Source organism: Strix uralensis, chromosome 1 (genome assembly GCF_047716275.1).
Source record: "Strix uralensis isolate ZFMK-TIS-50842 chromosome 1, bStrUra1, whole genome shotgun sequence".
Taxonomy (NCBI): Eukaryota; Metazoa; Chordata; class Aves; order Strigiformes; family Strigidae; genus Strix; species Strix uralensis.
This window is the reverse complement of record NC_133972.1, coordinates 170,303,943-170,321,660: the sequence shown is the minus strand read 5'-3', so window position 1 is coordinate 170,321,660 and position 17,718 is coordinate 170,303,943. Positions and strand designations below refer to the sequence as shown.

The 17,718-nt window shown below is 40.2% G+C and overlaps 1 protein-coding gene across 3 annotated transcripts in view; it reads left to right on the top strand.

Moving 5' to 3' along the window:
• The window catches only part of TRAPPC9 (trafficking protein particle complex subunit 9), a 535,677-nt gene that overhangs the window by 20,901 nt on the left and 497,058 nt on the right, over window positions 1-17,718 (top strand). For 2 of the 3 annotated variants that reach the window (XM_074888678.1, XM_074888692.1), the window contains exons 5-8: window positions 3,198-3,224; window positions 4,650-4,771; window positions 7,047-7,172; window positions 17,188-17,404. In XM_074888678.1, the coding sequence (XP_074744779.1) occupies window positions 3,198-3,224; window positions 4,650-4,771; window positions 7,047-7,172; window positions 17,188-17,404 (492 nt within the window). The remainder of the gene's footprint in view (window positions 1-3,197; window positions 3,225-4,649; window positions 4,772-7,046; window positions 7,173-17,187; window positions 17,405-17,718) is intronic. The other variant, XM_074888684.1, reaches the window with a different exon arrangement.

Below are 17,718 nucleotides of genomic sequence, written 5' to 3'. Positions count from 1 at the left end.
CAAGCCAGGATGCCATTGGCCTTCTTGGCCACCTGGGCACACTGCTGGCTCATGTTCAGCCGGCTGTCAATCCACACCCCCAGGTCCCTCTCTGACTGGCAGCTCTCCAGCCACTCCTCCCCAAGCCTGTAGCACTGCTGGGGGTTGTTGTGGCCCAAGTGCAGCACCTGGCATTTGGCCTTATTGAAGCTCATACAGTTGGCCTCAGCCCATCGCTCCAGCCTGTCCAGATCTCTCTGCAGAGCCTCCCTACCCTTGAGCAGATCAACACTCCCACCCAACTTGGTGTCGTCTGCACTGAGGGTGCACTCGATCCCCTCGTCTAGATTGTCAGTAAGGATGCTCCTCTGTGCTCATTTGTGTTTGTGGAGACGAGCCTTCAGTCGCATAACTGAACACTTGCCACATGGTTTTAAGGCTCCTGAAAGTTTCTATGACTTCTAGGAGAGGCTGGCTAGGGTTGTGAAAGGAAAATATATCGGTTATTACTAGCTAGAGAAGCCTTTGGTCTAACCCAGCACAGCTGTTCTATGTATAGACTTGGGTTCTTACAAAGTACAGAAACAAACACAAGCTGGATTTAAGTGCTGGTGTAAGTACTCTTGTGTGCAGTGTGATCAAAATTAATTTGTTCATCTTAAAAAAACAACCACACAATTTTATTAATCTACAAGTCACAATCTACTAAACACTTGCTTTGTATTATCTTTATTTTTATATGAAATTATTGCAAACTGTGTATGTTGACATTTCTGTCTGTTGTGCATTTGGTCCCATGACCTATAAGTGCATTTTATGTTGGCCGTTATAGTATAATTTCACACAGTTATTGACCTTTGTCGACTTTTCAACAAATATTTAACAGTAGATGTGGCAATGGTTTTTTGTAATGGGTACTCCTTGTTACTAAAGAAGGTAACAAATAAGTCACAGCTGTTAGAATAATTGAATAAAGTATATTTTAGGTATATTATTGCTGCTTCTCTAAATAAGTTGTCTTGTAATTCAAAGTCATGTTTGCAAACTTGTTAGTGTGGTCGTAAACAGTTAAAAAATATTTTACTTTCACATGACAAGATTTTTGGAAGGACTTTTGTGTGAAGAAAAACTGGTTACAAGGTTTTTTTTTTTTTCATCCCTTCCAGATGAAGATGTTACTTCACAGTCCATTAGATATTGTTCCCTAACTCTAGTCATGATCTCTTAATGTTTTGAGATCTGAACTGCTGAACTCTGTCTAGGCAACAGCTATTCTTGTGATGTCTTTTTCCTACAAGGTTTTCTGAAAGTTTCTTTTGAACATCTTTTTTAGACTCTGCAGTGCCTTTCATTTAAAATCTTTTCAAACTGCACCTTTGTTTATAATCTACTTTGTTACCATTATTTTTGTGAGAACAGTATTTAATCTGGGGAACAAATTCCAGTGTATCTTTCTGTGGGATAATGCCAGAAACAAAAGGGGTTTCCAAATTCTGAACAAATCAAGAAATGCCATACTTGGAACTGACATTCAATTCGTGCCTACTTTTGAAGCATACAGATGTAAGAGTTACCTTTATTGCTTCCTGATGTGCCTGGAATTGCACCTCTTCTTGTGCCTGTACTTCAGCCTTCACAGGATGGGGTTTCTTGGTACTGCCTTTGTGCCCAGACCCGGTCAAGAGAAACAGCTTTCTCTTGAATCTCCTGTGATTTCCACCATTTGGCATTTTTAGGCTATAGCACAGGATCTGGCTGCTCAAAAAATGTTGTGGTGTCTGCTTTATATAGAAACATCTTTGGAAAGAGAAGCATTAATATTGTCTCTCTTTGTATAATATAGAGCACAAGCTTAAGAGGGCAGTGTTAAAAGGGTTTGGTATTGGTGGGTTTTTTTCCTACTAAACAGAATTGCAATATATTTCATAGCTATCTGTAACCATCAGAATATTATCTGTTTTTTCGTTAGTGTACCCTTCAACTTCTTTTGAAACTCGTGATGGGAATAGTTCATTCAGAAGAGAATTAGTCAATAACAGTGTTTGAAGTACTTGGCTGATGGAGGGAGACATGGAATCTTGCCTCCTTCAAAGACAGGTTTCTTCCTTGGTCAGTGCCATCAGCCCTTGGACTGCAGAGTCTTGCTGATTGTTTGACCTTTTAAAGAAATGTGACTTCTCACATTCCTAAAACCTTTTGTTTGTAGGGGGAGAGCTTTAGGCTGTGTCCCCTTGAACGGCTGGATTTGTGTCTGCAGCCTTCAGTATAAAAAATTTTGAGTTGCTTAGTTCCTGTTGGCCAGGAACCTGGTCTTGGTCTGTTGATTTGTATGTTGAATAAGCTGAGTTTGGATTGCTTTATGTTTAGCTTACTACCTGCTTTGGGTTTCCCTATGTGTTTTATTTGTTTGAAGCACTAAGCTCTTAATTTTGTCACCTGACCTTCCTCTTTCCCCAAGCACAATGAGGACACCTGAGTGAACTGTTGGAGTATCTTCTTGATTTAGCTCTAAATCTTGACTTAACTAGTCTGGAGTCTGAGCAAATCAAGGTCCTGTCTCGCTCATAAAACAACCGTTTTTGACTGCTTAACCCTTGATCTTAACAATCTCATTGCCATGTTTAATCAAATTTAGGGAAATAAGGTGTTATATGTCTGATAATCCAACTTTGCAATACTCTTGGCAACTATTTTATGTGACTAGTCTGACTTGTTGGGTTGGCATGACTCAATTATTCAGAAAATCTGATGGAGTGAAATTAATGACAATTGAAAGGGATACAATTACTCAAAAATGTTATTCTGAAGTATTGTGTAGATTAAATGAGCTCCCATGAGGAGATTTAAGTACTGTAGGACCTGATATTAAAATATAGTAAGTGGGTTGTGACAGAAACTTACAAACAAAACAAGAACAAAGAAAAAGGAGAAAAAGCATATGGCTTTAAATTATACACTGAAAATTCCTTAATTCTTGATGTGTCTTAGAAGTCATTGCAAGTTTATGGGATTTTTACATTTATTTTTTAACAAAATGAGATTTAACATATGGTGACTACTTGGATTATAATTGGTAGTCCTTCAAAACAGCAATGATGATCCTAATAAATATTTTCATTTTGTTCAAGCCTGATGATAGTTATGAAACATTGTAAGAGCTTATTTTGTTGGCTGTATTTAAGGCTGAAAAAAAAAATCATTTTTGTTCCTCCTTTTAGGGGCACAAGAAGTTCTCATTGATCCAGGTACATTATTTTCATGCATGTTTCCAAAGTCTTTTCTTTTATTACTTGCATATGTTTTGCATTTGTATTGATCGTTACTGCCACTTGCCAGTACTGATTCCTGATGTTTCAGTTTTTGGCTATAAATCTTGAGGAAGCAAAAAGACTGAAGGATAACTGGCACAAAATAAATGATGTAGTTCCATGATTGTGTCCCTGTAAATTCTAATCAAGATTGTTTCTTCTCATGAGTAGTGAAGTTTTAAAAACTTTTTTTAACCGACAAACCTGAATGGTCATGTGTAGTCTTTCTTGTAGTGTCATGGTACTCTTTCAATCATCACTAACAAAGATTTTGCACTTAACTTCCATAAAAACCCTAAGGTGTTAATCTAAAGATGTGCTTGGTATGATTCTTTAAGGTTGATAAACGTAAAAAAGTTGCTGTAGCATTCGAGCATGTAAAATAACACATTTCTGAATATATAGAGGGAGCAGAAAGTATCTTTCACAGTAGTTTTTAACTGACTTTGAGAGTTAGGTCCAGCTCTAAAACACAAAAAATTCTTTTCCATCTTAGTAGAGAAACCTTATGGAGAAATAAATTACCATATAATCCTGTAGATTAAGTAACTTGTAAAAAGGTGTAGAGCTTTGCCAAACCTTTGATGTATGTTTTCAATTTTATTATGTTAACTCTGCAATAAAATTAAATTCTAGAAATAAAATTTTCATGTTCTTTGTATTATCCCAGATTTTCTTGGCTTCTATTTCATATTCTTATCCCTTATGTATGTAAAAACTTTCTGTCTCTCACCTTCTTTCCTATATAAGCAAAACAATTTCTTACTGTTTTGTCTGAGCCTCAGGTAGTCTTTATTTTTTTTTTTTTTTTAATGTGGAAGGCTCAGATTTGGTGGCCTTGTTACAACGTAACACTTGTTCTGTGATTAGACATAGGGAAGAGAAGTATTTGTTTTAAATGATTGAAGGAGAATATCTCTGTTCCAATAGTTTATAAAAAAAATTGCACTTCTTTTTTCTTAGGTGTGCTTTAGAAATACAATTCTTAAGTAGAACAAGGAATAATTCAAAGATTAAAATTGCATATTCAGATGTGGCCATAGTCTAATTTTAGCAATCTAATATTTTATTCATAGTCAAAATATTCAGATAAGTGTAAAAGATTATGATTTTTTTTAATAAGTGAAAGATTAATTCCTGTTTGCTGGTTTATGAATGAATCCACTTTTCATTTGTACTCTTTAAAATAGCGTAGTAAAACAGAACTGGTGTTTTCTAGGTAGGGCATGATTTCTTTCTGGGTGGGGCAGGTTTTCTTTGTGTAGGCTTTGGTCAAACCTACAGCATATCCTAGTTTTTTTCTTAGATGTTTAGTATTTGCTAAAAGTTCTTCTGCTCATTTCTTGCCCTGTTCTGTTCTAGGTGCGCTGACTTCAAATGGTATAAATGCAGATACCAGTGCTGAGATAGGACGTGCCAAGAATTGCCTTAGCCCCGAAGACATCATAGATAAATATAAAGAAGCCATTTCTTACTACGGCAAGGTAATCCTACTTCTTTGTAAGAAACTGCACTGAAATTCTTGTGAATAATGAACTGCTGTGGTTTTGCTTTCACAGGATCTTCTAAAGCATGCGCAATATAGTTTTTAAACATATGATAATGGAAGAAATAGGAATAATTTATACTGTTGAACTAAGGGCTTGGTTTAGAGTCTGGGAATCTCAGAACTTTGGTCAAAGACAACACCTAAACCAGCAATGTGCTGAGTGAACTATTTACTGTGCCTGCTAGTACCTGGAGGTTTTGGATTAATTGTCTAAGCAGAAGTGTTAGATATTTGAAGATTTGTTAACTATTACATATGTTTATGGTCCTTAATACATACATCATCAACTCCAGTGATGCTTTGATGCATTATGTAAGCTGGATGCTTGTTTACTGTGCCTGCTGGAATGATCTCTGGGGCATTCAGGAGTTTATGAAGAGGTTGCTGCTGATGAATATGATTTTACAGGATTGTTCAGGGAGGCTAGTATTTAGAGCATGCAGAGAGGTAGGGGTCATGGAGGAAATGTGAAGGACAAACATAAAAGAGGATTTAGAAAAATTAAATGGTTTTCAGCTCTACTGGAGCATTTTTTTTAGATTTTTGTGCAGATGCTCAGAGCATAAGATAGTAACGTAGCTTAATGTTTGCATTCATAATATGAAGAGAAAAAAATTAATTAATACTGTGACAACAGTGGCTCAGTATCCACATCAACATTAAAGATAATTTGCAGTGCAGTTATTTATGCTTTAGTTGCTTTTCAATTTCAGGTATCTCTATTGATTGATATTGAAGGTATCTTTAGACTAAGCTATGTAAATATGATGTGGCATTTCCATGTCTCTGTTGAAGGGAGACTCTCCAAATGAAACAAGATAAATTGTGTGCACGAGTTAATTTATGATCAGAAGCAATGAAAGGTGATAGTTTTGGGCATAGTTTCAGATATATTTGAATCCATCAATATAACTGTAATTCTCAAGTGTGCATTCAGCTTTTTATGTTACCTTAAGGGTAAGTTGCTCAAGTAGAAAAAGTATGATTTCTTTAGAAGTATAACATCGGACTTTGTTGGACTTAGGGCAGGATATTTGTATTTTGATTATAGTAATATACATTCTGCTTTCAGAAAGTAATAACTATGCTTCACTGCAGCTTCACTTGCAAATAACAAAGAGCTCTGTCTTGGGACTGATCTCTAACTGTTCAAGACAAGCATAGTTAGCTTTTGTCTAAGACTTAGAGATAGAGTAACTCCTAGCTCTAATGCTGAGGAAGCAGCACTTTCTACATATTTTTTGTGTTATCACTGAGCTTGAGAAATTTTTGTAGCATCTTCTAAAATGGTCTCCAGTGATTTCGTTTTGCTGATATAAATACACAACAGAGGAGTATGTAACTGCTTTGGTGGAATTACTCTTGCATTTTGTTCTGAGCTTTATTTCTCCCATTATATTTCAAACATGATAAATACCTGAACAGAGTTTAACTTCAGCAAGAGATAGGCCGACTCAAATATCCAATATCAGTATTGTTTGAAGAAATAACTAGATCAGATTGTTTGGCTAGAAAATTGCATGTTTGTTGTCCAAGCTCAGACAGATCAATGCACATCTATACTGTCTCCTGCCTTTCTTAAGCAAGCTAAATAACTGATATAGTCATTTACAGAAAATGTTTTGTAAATATATGCTGGAAAACTCAGAATAGCTCATAATTCAGTTGTCATCAGTGATACTGTTTCAACTAAAGAGAAAATTGATGCAGTAAAACTAAAGTTCTGTTGCTACAGCTTCCTGTGCTATATAGCGTATTTTGTAATAAGGAGAAAAGGCAAAATTAATTATTTGTTCATTGTGACAGAACAGTTTTAGGTGGTGATGAATTACTGACCTTTTTGCTTACATACCTGTACACTGTGAAGATAGAATTTGTTGAAGACACACCACCCACACCCACCATATATATGAGGTTATCCAAAATGATACTAATATTTCCAACTTTTCTCCTTGTCTGAAGTCTCAGACTGAATCTGTGCTGTGTCTCAAAATAAGAAAAGTGAGTGAAGAGGCTGAAAATAATAAAATTTGTATAATAAAATTTTAGATGATGCCTTAATTTTCACTTGGGCATATGTTAATAATTTAACAGTATAGTCACTAGCATTAAGGAATTGCTGGGCTTGGAAGATGTGACAGCTGAGCAGAAATACTTATCAAATCTAACAGGTGCAATACTTGAATATTTTAATTTTCTCCCTCTTCAAGTACAAGAATGCTGGTGTGATTGAACTGGAAGCCTGTGTGAAGGCAGTGAGAGTCCTTGCAATACAGAAAAGGAGCATGGAAGCCTCTGAGTTTCTTCAGAATGCAGTTTATATCAACCTTCGTCAGGTCAGTGCTCTTCTCATTTGAGAGATTATACTGAAGTGTGAAAGTTACTTACATCCAGGAGACTCCAGTTTATTTTCTATATCACTATCTTCCTTCTCACTAGGACTCGACTTCTGAGGATTTTCACATCTGTGAGTCTGGTTTAAAAGGTATTCAGAGTTCATTTAAAAACATGAGGACTTAGTCTCAGATTAAAGACTCTATTGGTTATTTTCCCTTGTGAAGACAAAAATCTCATTGTCGTACCAGGGTAAAATAGCTGCCTGGGACAGATCTGCAACTGATTTTTTTTTTTCTTGATTCCATCTCGTTCAATGAAACTTTGAGCAAATAAGGAATGACCTTAGCAAAGTGAGCTTAAGAGTCTCACTAGTGCTGTTGATCAATTGTTTTTTTGTTGTGTAGTGCGAAGTCTTGGTTAGGCCAAATCAGAAGGGAATTCAGAGGAGAAAATCAGTATTTGGAACTGTGAGGAAAAAATGCTCAGTACCACCACAGAACAAGACTAACACTTTATCAGTGTCTCGAGCTTGGTGTCACTGGTTACAGAGAGACTGGTTGAAAGAATTCATAAAAAGCTGTTATGTTTCTTACTGGTCTTCCATTGTTTGCTCGTTACATCTTGGTAAGACTAGGAGTTTAAGTCCACACCACTGAGCTTATTAAGCCCAGATGGGGACAGCAAATTTATGAGGGAGGTGGAATACTTTCTTTCATTTGCAGAGAATCCTCTCTGTGGAGTCATTTTGCTAATCCAGCATAATTAATTCATAAGCTATCATAAAAATAATCAGTTTGGTTGCAGAGTACCTTATCTGCTGTAGTCCTTGCAGTGCTAAGGGCCTTCTCTTTAATGCTGTAGTCTTGTCTTTCGCTGGCAGCTCTGTAGCCTTTCACGTAAGCAGCTGTGGCAGTATTTTCTCTTGTTCTTGCGCTGTTACTCTTGTGGGCTGCAAACTCCAATATTGTTGTTATGTTGTTTTTCCTCTGGTAGCAATTACTGTCGTTAGAGAATCACCTCTTCTCCTCCCTGACACCACTGATGTAACAACTTCCACTTTGTATTAGAGTAAAAATAAGACTTAGTGAATGGCAAAGTACATAAGTCATTTAAATAGCTGATAAGTATTACCTAATAATACACAAGCACAAAGCTTGGCAGCTAGTCAGCATGCAGCACGTGCCCTGATCAAAGCTTCTCCCAGACAGCTCTAATAGTGTCCCAAATAGAAACACCTAAGAGATTGAGTGGGTCCTGATGAAATGCATCTAGTGAAAAAGCGTGGTGAGAAAGCATCATCATTTCTGTCACCTGCTGCATCGCAGAGAACCAGAGAAGGGTGTTCTGGAGGCCCCACTGCTTTTCTTAGCTGGGTGGTCTCTTACTCTCTGCTTTGTTTCTCCCCTAAAGGAACTTTGAACTTGATGTATGTCATCAGCTATTGACCCTGCAAATAAATCTTTGTGCATGTAAAGCATACCTCAGTGTGCATTCTCATGCTATATAAAATATATTCTATAAATGCCAGATCTCTCACTGTCGGGAAAACCTTGGAATAAAAATCAGGTATATTAACGTATTTTTGTTGTAGCTCAGTCAGAATATAGGGAGTTAATGCAAATACCATGTACCAACCTTCAGCAAAGTGTTTGACACTGTTTCCCACAGCCTTCTCCTGAACGAACTGGCAAGATACAGACTGGTGGGTGGTCTCCAATATGGGTAGGAAATTGGTTAACAGGCCTGTTACAACCCAGACTGGGTAACTCTGGGAGTCTTAGAAGTTTCATGATCCCCTTGGGTTAAATTAAGGTGAAATGACATCAAGCGACTGGTTAAAACATTCAATTTGTGTTAGAAACAACTTAAACTTGGAAAGGATAGTAAGTGATGTGGTCTCTTACTGGATAATCTATAAGAAAGAAAAGAAGGGAAATGAAAGAAAAGGAAGGGAGAGAAAGAGAGTCAGAGAATCCAGATCACCACCCCAGGTTCCAGCATTGTCTCAGGTCCAGTAATCTTGGGTGGTGGGTGCACACCCAGCAACATTCTCTGTTGCATTTTAAGTTTGTTTTATCGGTGAATTTGCATACTAGAGGAAGAGAGATGGGTTTTCCACAAACTCATTTGCATGAGAGGCGAAGAGAAGGTGGACCGTGGGTTCTGCTCATGTGCTGAGGCATTAACCCTTTCGTTCAGTTGAGTGTCCCCCTGCCACCGTTACCTGTCCCCCAGCTTTTGCTTTTTGGGCAATTATCCAGCCTTTGGCTCCGTCTGGTACAGGGTGTTTCCCTCTTATCAATTTTTTAGCTCTTCTTCAAGGCCTACATAATTTATCAAGCTTCTAAATTAAAGTGTAGTCGTTAACCCAAACATATGGTTTTACTAAGTCTATGTCTCCCCTCTTTGAGGCTTATCTAGGGAACTTGGCAATACAACCGCAGGGGAGCAGAGCGGTGCACCATTCGATGCACTCTGCGCTTCCTTAGGCAGATAGTTTGTTCCTTAGACTAACCACAAAGGCCACGACTTGTCCTTGAGGCTTTCTGCATTGATGAATGAGGCATTAGCTTCCCCAGTTCCTCACAAGGCTGCAGTCAGAGGGTGGTGATCAAAGGTTTTTACTTGGGCTGGCAGATTGTCACAAGTGGGGTCCTCCAGGGATCAGCACTGAGCCCCACACTGTTCAGCATCTTCAGAAATGATCTGGATGATGGGATTGATGATGCCACCAAACTGGGTGGTGAGGTGGACACATCAGAAGGGAGAGCTATTTCACAGAGACATGGACAGGCTGGAAGAGCGGGCTACAAGAACTGTACAAGATTTAAAAGACAAGTGCAAGGTCTTGCACCTGGGACGACATAACCAGAGAGCCCAGGACAGGCGAGGCTCTGTGTGGCTGGGGAGCAACTCTCTGAAAGGGACCTGGAGGTCCTGGTGCACAACAGGCTGAACAGGAGCCAGCAGTGCGCTGCTGCAGCAACACAGGCAAACTGGACCCTGGGCTGCATCCGCAGGGGTGTTTCTAGCAGAGACGGAGACATGATCATCCCACTCTGCTCAGCCCTTGTCAGGCGGCACCTGCAAGGCACAGCCAGACTGGAGAGGATCCAAAGGAGCGCCACGAAGACCATCAAAGGGCTGGAGATCCTGCCTGTTGAGGCAGGAAAGACTGAAGGAGTTGGGTCTTTTTCTCCCTGAGGAAGAGAAGGCTCAGGGGGATCTCATCACAGTATTCCAGTACCTAAAGGGCAGCTAGAAAGATACTGAGCATATGGAGTAAATAAAAGATCATTCTAAATTAAGAAGGAAACAACTGCTCAGCAGCAAGATGCCACCTCAGTTTCCTCCTACTAATTTTCTTTGGGAAACAGTAAGTAGTTTGGGAGATGCTGTGGGAGGGGAAGATGGCACTAGGATCTATAGATACAGATTTATTCAAGGATCATAAAATGGCGACTTAAGCGATAACACTAATTACTAAGTAACTTGTGAAGATACTTAGGAAAGACAGTGAACAAAAATAGGTCAGGTAGTGAGATAGAAACCAAAAGTACATCTTATTACAAGAGACAGGTCCAACTTTAAAGACACTTCACCCTGCCAAGCTTAAATTTTTTTTTATTGAAGGAGGCGAGAAGTTTATGGAAGTGAGGTCAGCAGCAGAGACACAAGTTCTAAGGGACTGTTCAGTGCAGAAGGATTATTTTACATTAGCACTTCATAACCTTCTCAGCTCACAAGATCCTGTCTGCCTTCCAAATTTCTCAGTTAACCACATGCACCTGACCTTCAGACTTAAAACTGAATGTGACAAGATTCTCCATACAAGCTGAAGACCCGCAGTCCAAATAGTCAAAAGGTGGTTTCACTGTGCATGTTAAATAAATCGTGACTACAAGCTAATCTAAAACATACATGGATTCACTTTTACTAGTTTACTCAATACTTTTTTTACTAGGATATTTACTAGGATTTTACTAACACTTTTTTACTAGGATGCTAGAAAGTGTCCAGTAAAAAAGCAGGATTATTAAAACTGTAAGTCAGAGATGAAACCACCTGTACTCTAATTGTACCTTCACAATCATTTACTATCTGATTACATTTTACAAGCAATATTAGAGAGCTCAAGGGAGATGCACTTAATGCAAATGTTTACCTCCAATTAATGCTAGTGGAAATTAAAAACATACATTCAGGGATATTAATGGGTTCTATTACTATGAAACCTGAAAAGCAGAACTGTTGATTAAAACCAAATGTTCAAAAGCACAATTGTATGAGATGTTCTGTGAATTTCTTTTTATTTAATTGCTTATTAGTATCCACAGTGTGGACAATTACGCATTCTGCAGTCCCCAGAAGGATCAGTTACTCCTCCGAAGAGGTACTGTACAGAGCTCCAAAGGGATCTAAGCACTGAAGCCCCGTTATGGTTCGCTGTATCAACGCAGAAACTTGTAGTAGCCCAAGTAGGCACGTCAGGACTTCTAAATGAACTTCCACATCGTAAGAACTACCGCCAGGCTGGAATGTCTTGTCTGAAAATGCTTTCCATGCAGCCACGGAAAAAGCGATTCTGAAAAGGTCAGGGACCAGAAAAACACGCTGGAAACTCTTGATTTCATCCAAGTATTACACGAAACAAACGCAAACCACCGATCTGTCTGATGCTTTATCTGTCTTTCCTTCTGAAAAGAAGGGATCTAGGCTCTTAATTTTCACAGATCGGAGCCTCCCAGGGTGTGGAATCCCCCTGACCCAGTCTCCTTCCACCAGCACTGCAGGCGTGGGCAGTCGAGGCTGAGAGGAGCGGGAGGGTTGCGAGGCCCCGCGGGCTGTCTGAGGGGGGCTCTGGGCCCGCCGCCCCCCTTGGCTGTGTGTGGGGAGGGAGCGACCGGGGGGCGGCCGGTCTCCCCCCGGGAGGGCGGCGGGCAGAGCAGGCGAGGGCCGTGCTCTGCAGCAGGCGGGAATCGGCTGCCTCGGCGGGCAAGGCTGGGGCGAGCGCAGGCAGCTCCCAGGCAGAGGTTGCTCTCGGGGCAGCGGCTGGGCAGGGCGAGGGCTGCAGAGGCTGCACCCCTGCCTCCCGGGTGCAGGAGGGGGGCAGCTCCCCTGGGCAGGGGGTGCTCCGGGGAGGTCCCTCAGGCAGCGGGTGGAGGAGCTGCAGGGGAAGGGAGCGGCTTGTGCCGTGTTGGGGAGCATGACCCAGAACTAGAGCCTTGCCGGAGAGTTGGCAAGGAGAAATACTCGGGCCCCGTGGCCCCGACCTCCAGAGACCAAAGAGCTCCAACAGCGACCTGACAGCACCTTGGAGCAGGAGGCACCGTGGTCTCTTGTGACCCGCAGGAAGAGGATCACTTCAGTCCTCTTCCTTTCGTGTGCCAACCACCAACAGATCGGAAACCTTGGCAGCGGACTAAACCCACGAGCAAAACGCACAGGGAGAAGGTGCAGCAGCAGCAGCACCTAGTGAAAGCTGCAAAAGGAGGCGGCGAGCGCTGGTGATGTGTGACTGTTGAGAGGCCCCGAGGCACCCATCTGCTGGCCTCTATACACTGACGGGAGGTTTGCTGCTTGCCAGGAGCCAAGACTGGGATGTCCCAAAGAGGTGACTGCCACAGCTGGCTAAAAGCACAGGCTACTGTCCCCTGCTGCTCTTCCATGTGGACACCAATGACATGGTAAAGCAAGACCTGGGCAAGATCAAGCAGGACTTCAGGTCCTTGGAGGCCAAGTGAAAGGGTGCAGGTGCCCAAGGGATCTTCTTCTCTGTCTTGCCAGTCAGAGATAGGGGTGCAGGCAGAAGTCAACGCATCGTGCAGATCAATACCTGGCTTCATGGCTGGTGTTGTCACTGGGGCTTTGGTTTCTATGGTCATGGGAAGTCCTACAGCCTACTGGGGAGAGAGGGGATCCACCTCCTGAGAAGAGGCAGGAGAATCTCATTAGCAAATTGGCTGACCTGCCAATCTTGCATCAAACTAACAAACTTGGGGGGGTTAGTGTCCAAAGGTGTGATAAGTGCAAGGTTCTGCACCTTGGACGACATAACCAGAGAGCCCAGGACAGGCGAGGCTCTGTGTGGCTGGGGAGCAACTCTCTGAAAGGGACCTGGAGGTCCTGGTGCACAACAGGCTGAACAGGAGCCAGCAGTGCGCTGCTGCAGCAACACAGGCAAACTGGACCCTGGGCTGCATCCGCAGGGGTGTTTCTAGCAGAGACGGAGACATGATCATCCCACTCTGCTCAGCCCTTGTCAGGCGGCACCTCCAAGGCACAGCCAGACTGGAGAGGATCCAAAGGAGCGCCACGAAGACCATCGAAGGCCTGGAGATCCTGCCTGTTGAGGCAGGAAAGACTGAAGGAGTTGGGTCTTTTTCTCCCTGAGGAAGAGAAGGCTCAGGGGGATCTCATCACAGTATTCCAGTACCTAAAGGGCAGCTACAGAGAGGATGGAGGCTCTTTCACAAGAAGCCACTTAAGAGAAGACAAGGGGCGATGGGTACAAGTTGCACCAGGAGAAGTTTCATCGCAATACAAGGAAGAAATTTTTTAGTGAGAAAAATCATTCACTAGAACAACCTCCACTGGGACATGGTGGAGTCCACATTGCTGGAGGATTTCAAGATGCAATTCGACAGGGTGCTCAGTGATCGCATGTACCTTCCCTTTCCCACAGAAGGTTACACCAGAGGATCTTCTGAGGTCCCTTTACACCTTGGCTTTTAATGTTGCATTCAAGGTGAAAAATTGATTTGGTAATAGGTGAATCCCCTTTTGTTCTAGCTGGTCCTCAGAGAGTAGAGGGTCTGGGGGTGGCTGGACTTACCTCTTAATCGGTAGGCCAATTATGGCTGGAGAGGGCCATTCTGTACAACACACTCTGATATTCAGTGTTCGAGATAGACTTGGGCTAAATTAAGGTGACATAAGGCCAAACGATTGAAAAATGTATTAACAGAAGCCAATTAAACCTTTTGAAGCTAATTAAAGCCCCATTGTTGTCAACGATGACATTTATCTATCTCATAACTGCACACGTCTACTATTTATTTTGTCATTTTCTTGAGTGGAAGTGATTCTAGAAGGCATTATTACAAGAAATATGAATAAGAGAGTCTTTCCGTTTTTGTGCAATGTATTTTCCATAGAGGGGTATAGCTGGGAATTATATTTACAGCTCTTCAAGATTTATTGTACATAGCATGGAAGCAGATAACAGTTATAATTTAGACTAACTCAAAGGAGGAGTCATCCCATGATAGGTTAGGGAAACAAACTGTACGACAGGTAGATGGAACGTCAGCACAATCAATATTTGACAGCAGAAAAAACACCTCACGGGATAAAGTGTATGCCTCTGATAAACAGGAAAACTAGTTTCTTTCTATATATTCAGTCTCCTGCCCAGTCTAGCAACATTATGTAATTGCTATTTTCTGATTATGGGAGAGCTGCAGGGTAGTAAGACTTATCTTTGCATCCAGTTATGAAGGATAAATTGTAATATCTAATTACAAAGAAAGTGAGATTATAGAGTTTTAATATAGTAATGAATAATTGAAAAACAAATGAAAAGCTACCCTCTTGAAGCCTGTCTTAAAACAAACATGAGAAAAAACTGGCTCAGTTGCTTGGATAGTGAACTACAGCCTTTACAGGTGCGATTATTAATTTGTTTTGTTATAACAGTTAAATGAAAATTAACCAGATGGAAAAGTTGCTGTGCTACAGGTGTTGGCTCTTTTGCAGCCACTTTATAGACCTTAAGCTTTTATAAATTTGTAAGGTCAGGAAAGATGTTTGTGAATACTGCGTTAATGGCCTGCAGAATGCCTGCTGCAGTCTTCCCAGAATTAATTACTTGGAGTATCTGTGTGGGTGTTTGTTTTTTTTTTTTTTTTCCTTTTAAATCCCTGTGTGGTAACACAGCTATTTGTGCTGAGGGAAAATGCAATTTTGCTATCTTTGTGGTGATGAAAAAACAGTTTCCTTTAATTGCAGAAAATATTTGAGTAACTTTGTGGACAGTCATTAAGCAACAAGTTAGGTACCAGTGTTAAAAACTTAAATATGATAAAAATAAAACTTTCTGTAAATTGGTTGCCTCTCTCATAGTCAATCCAATTCTTAGTGAGCACTCATGTCTACCGAAATAGCATGACCCTGTCTTTTCTCATCTTAAAAATTTAGTTTCCATAGGTGTGTGAGCATTGACAGTATTATGTATTTGAGGAATAGCTTTTGATAGTTTGTATTTTTAAGCTTTTTTTAACTTTAGTATGTGATCACGTGCTCATGCCCTTTTCAACTTTGCTGCCACATTTTTTATTGTGCTAACTTTTTAAAAATTATGTAAATGGAAAAAAGAGAAAAAAGAAAAGGCGGAGTAGCTTTTTTCTGCTAGAATAAGTAACCTTAATTTCATACCTCGTGTTCTTTCTGAATGATAGCTCTTGGGGATTCTGTTAAACTGGTTTAAAATTGTTCTGTATTTTCTTTTTGTGCCTTGTGTTTCTTCCCAGCTGCATTGATTCATGAAATCTTTCAGCTTGGTGCAATTGCCTTTTTACAGCTCTTGTTACAGGGATTGGCTGCTTATATGGATGTGCGGTATTTTTGCGTTGGGCATCGTCTTGTGTTGTCAGTTCTGAGGGCAATAGCAACCTCAGCTTCAAAAACTGTCTGAAAATTTCTAAAATTATTTGCTAGTGTCTCTTCATATCCTGAAGTACAAAGATTTGAACTGTCAGATAAGGTCATGGTGCCTTCTGAAAACTCTAGGCCTTCTTTGTGGTCTCTCGTATTCCTGTGTCCAAAATTAGAAGTAACTTTTGAAAACATGCTATTTTTTTGTAATTACATTAGGATTTATGTGACTAACAGATGTTTTGAAGCTTCATTAGTAAGACCTAATTATTTCTGTAAAAGTTAACCAGTGTGGCCAGCATCTTCTTTTGACTTTCCAAGTCTTTAAGTATCTGAAGTTAAATGCACAGAATCCACTGATTGATACTTTCAGTTTTGAAGAATGAGTTGCAGAAACGCTGTTTCTGTCCTTTAGTGCTATTTTTGTATGAAGTTTGTCATTTTAAACGCCTTTGCAAAATGTGTTAGCAGCTTTAGAGTAATTTAAAATATTTTCTATTGGTTTTGGTTGTGCATGCCAGATATTGTGCACTAGGTGTCAGCATTGGTCCGCCTTCACAACTCAGTGCTTGTTACTGGGATGTAGACTTGAAATACTTGGTAGCTTCCAGAGTTTCTGTGGCAGTTTCTTCTTGGCTGTCTGATTTCAAAGCACGATTGTCATTCAAAGCAGAGGGGAAAGAATGGTTACCTGGGACTTGTGCCAATATATTGTAAGCTAAAGAAGCACATGTTGGTAGTTACTCATTGAGTTTGTTTCAACTTTAAGCCTAACAGGGCTTAACCTTTTGCTAAATTCCTCCTCACTAGTTGGCAGTCTGCATATGTATAGTATCATGGAATGAAAATTTTGTGGTTTACAAGATTGGAGATTTATAAAAGTTGAGACAGTAGTTTCTTTGCTTTCATAGCCTGAGACTTCAAGCTTAATAACTAGATTTAATCTTAAAGGGATGAAAATGTTTAGCTTGATAAATCGATAGATTTTTGGAAGTGCTGTATGTTTGCATTTTTATTATGCACATGAATATCATGTTAAATATCTTCCATAAAATGTGGAGCTGTTTAGCTGTTATTGACTGTTTTGACTATTTACTTGTTAGTACTACTGACAAATAAAGTTGGTAAAGAACTCTATCTTTGCTGCTTTTGTTAGCTATTGAACTTGAAGCAAGCTTAAGTTTTCCTGCCAGTAGAAGCTGTCATGACTGGCTACATGCAAAATCACTGGCCTTCTGTAGTGTTGGAGATATGTCTACTACATTTTTTCTCCTCCTGTTATTTTTTTTTTTTTTAAAAGTCAGACATACGCTTTAAAATTTCGATTAAAACCAATCCTTTTTTGCCTTTAAATTTCAGCTTTCAGAAGAAGAAAAAATCCAGCGTTACAGCATTCTTTCTGAGCTGTATGAACGTATTGGTTTTCACCGCAAGTCTGCTTTTTTCAAGCGTATAGCAGCAATGCAGTGCGCTGCACCCAGCATCCCAGAACCCGGGTGGAGGGCCTGCTACAAACTGCTTTTGGAAACTCTCCCTGGCTATAGCTTATCATTGGATCCTAAAGATTTCAGCAAAGGTAAGTGTCTCTGGGAAAGTATGGATTAGCATAGTAGAACACTCGGCTGGCTTCCTATAACTAATTTCCTTGAGAGATTTCAAATTAAACCAAAATCATTTACCTATCTGAAGCTAACTGCGGCAAATACAGCAGTTCTTTAAGACTGCACCTTAACTTTTTCTTAGTGTTGCTGTCAATAATTTCAGATTTCTGCAAGCCACTGCTGAATGTGGTGCTGTATTCCTGTTTGCAGCAAATAATTATGTTTTATTTATGAGAGCTCCATTTCTACTCTTTTTCAAAAATGTCTGTGTTTTGATTATATACTTCTC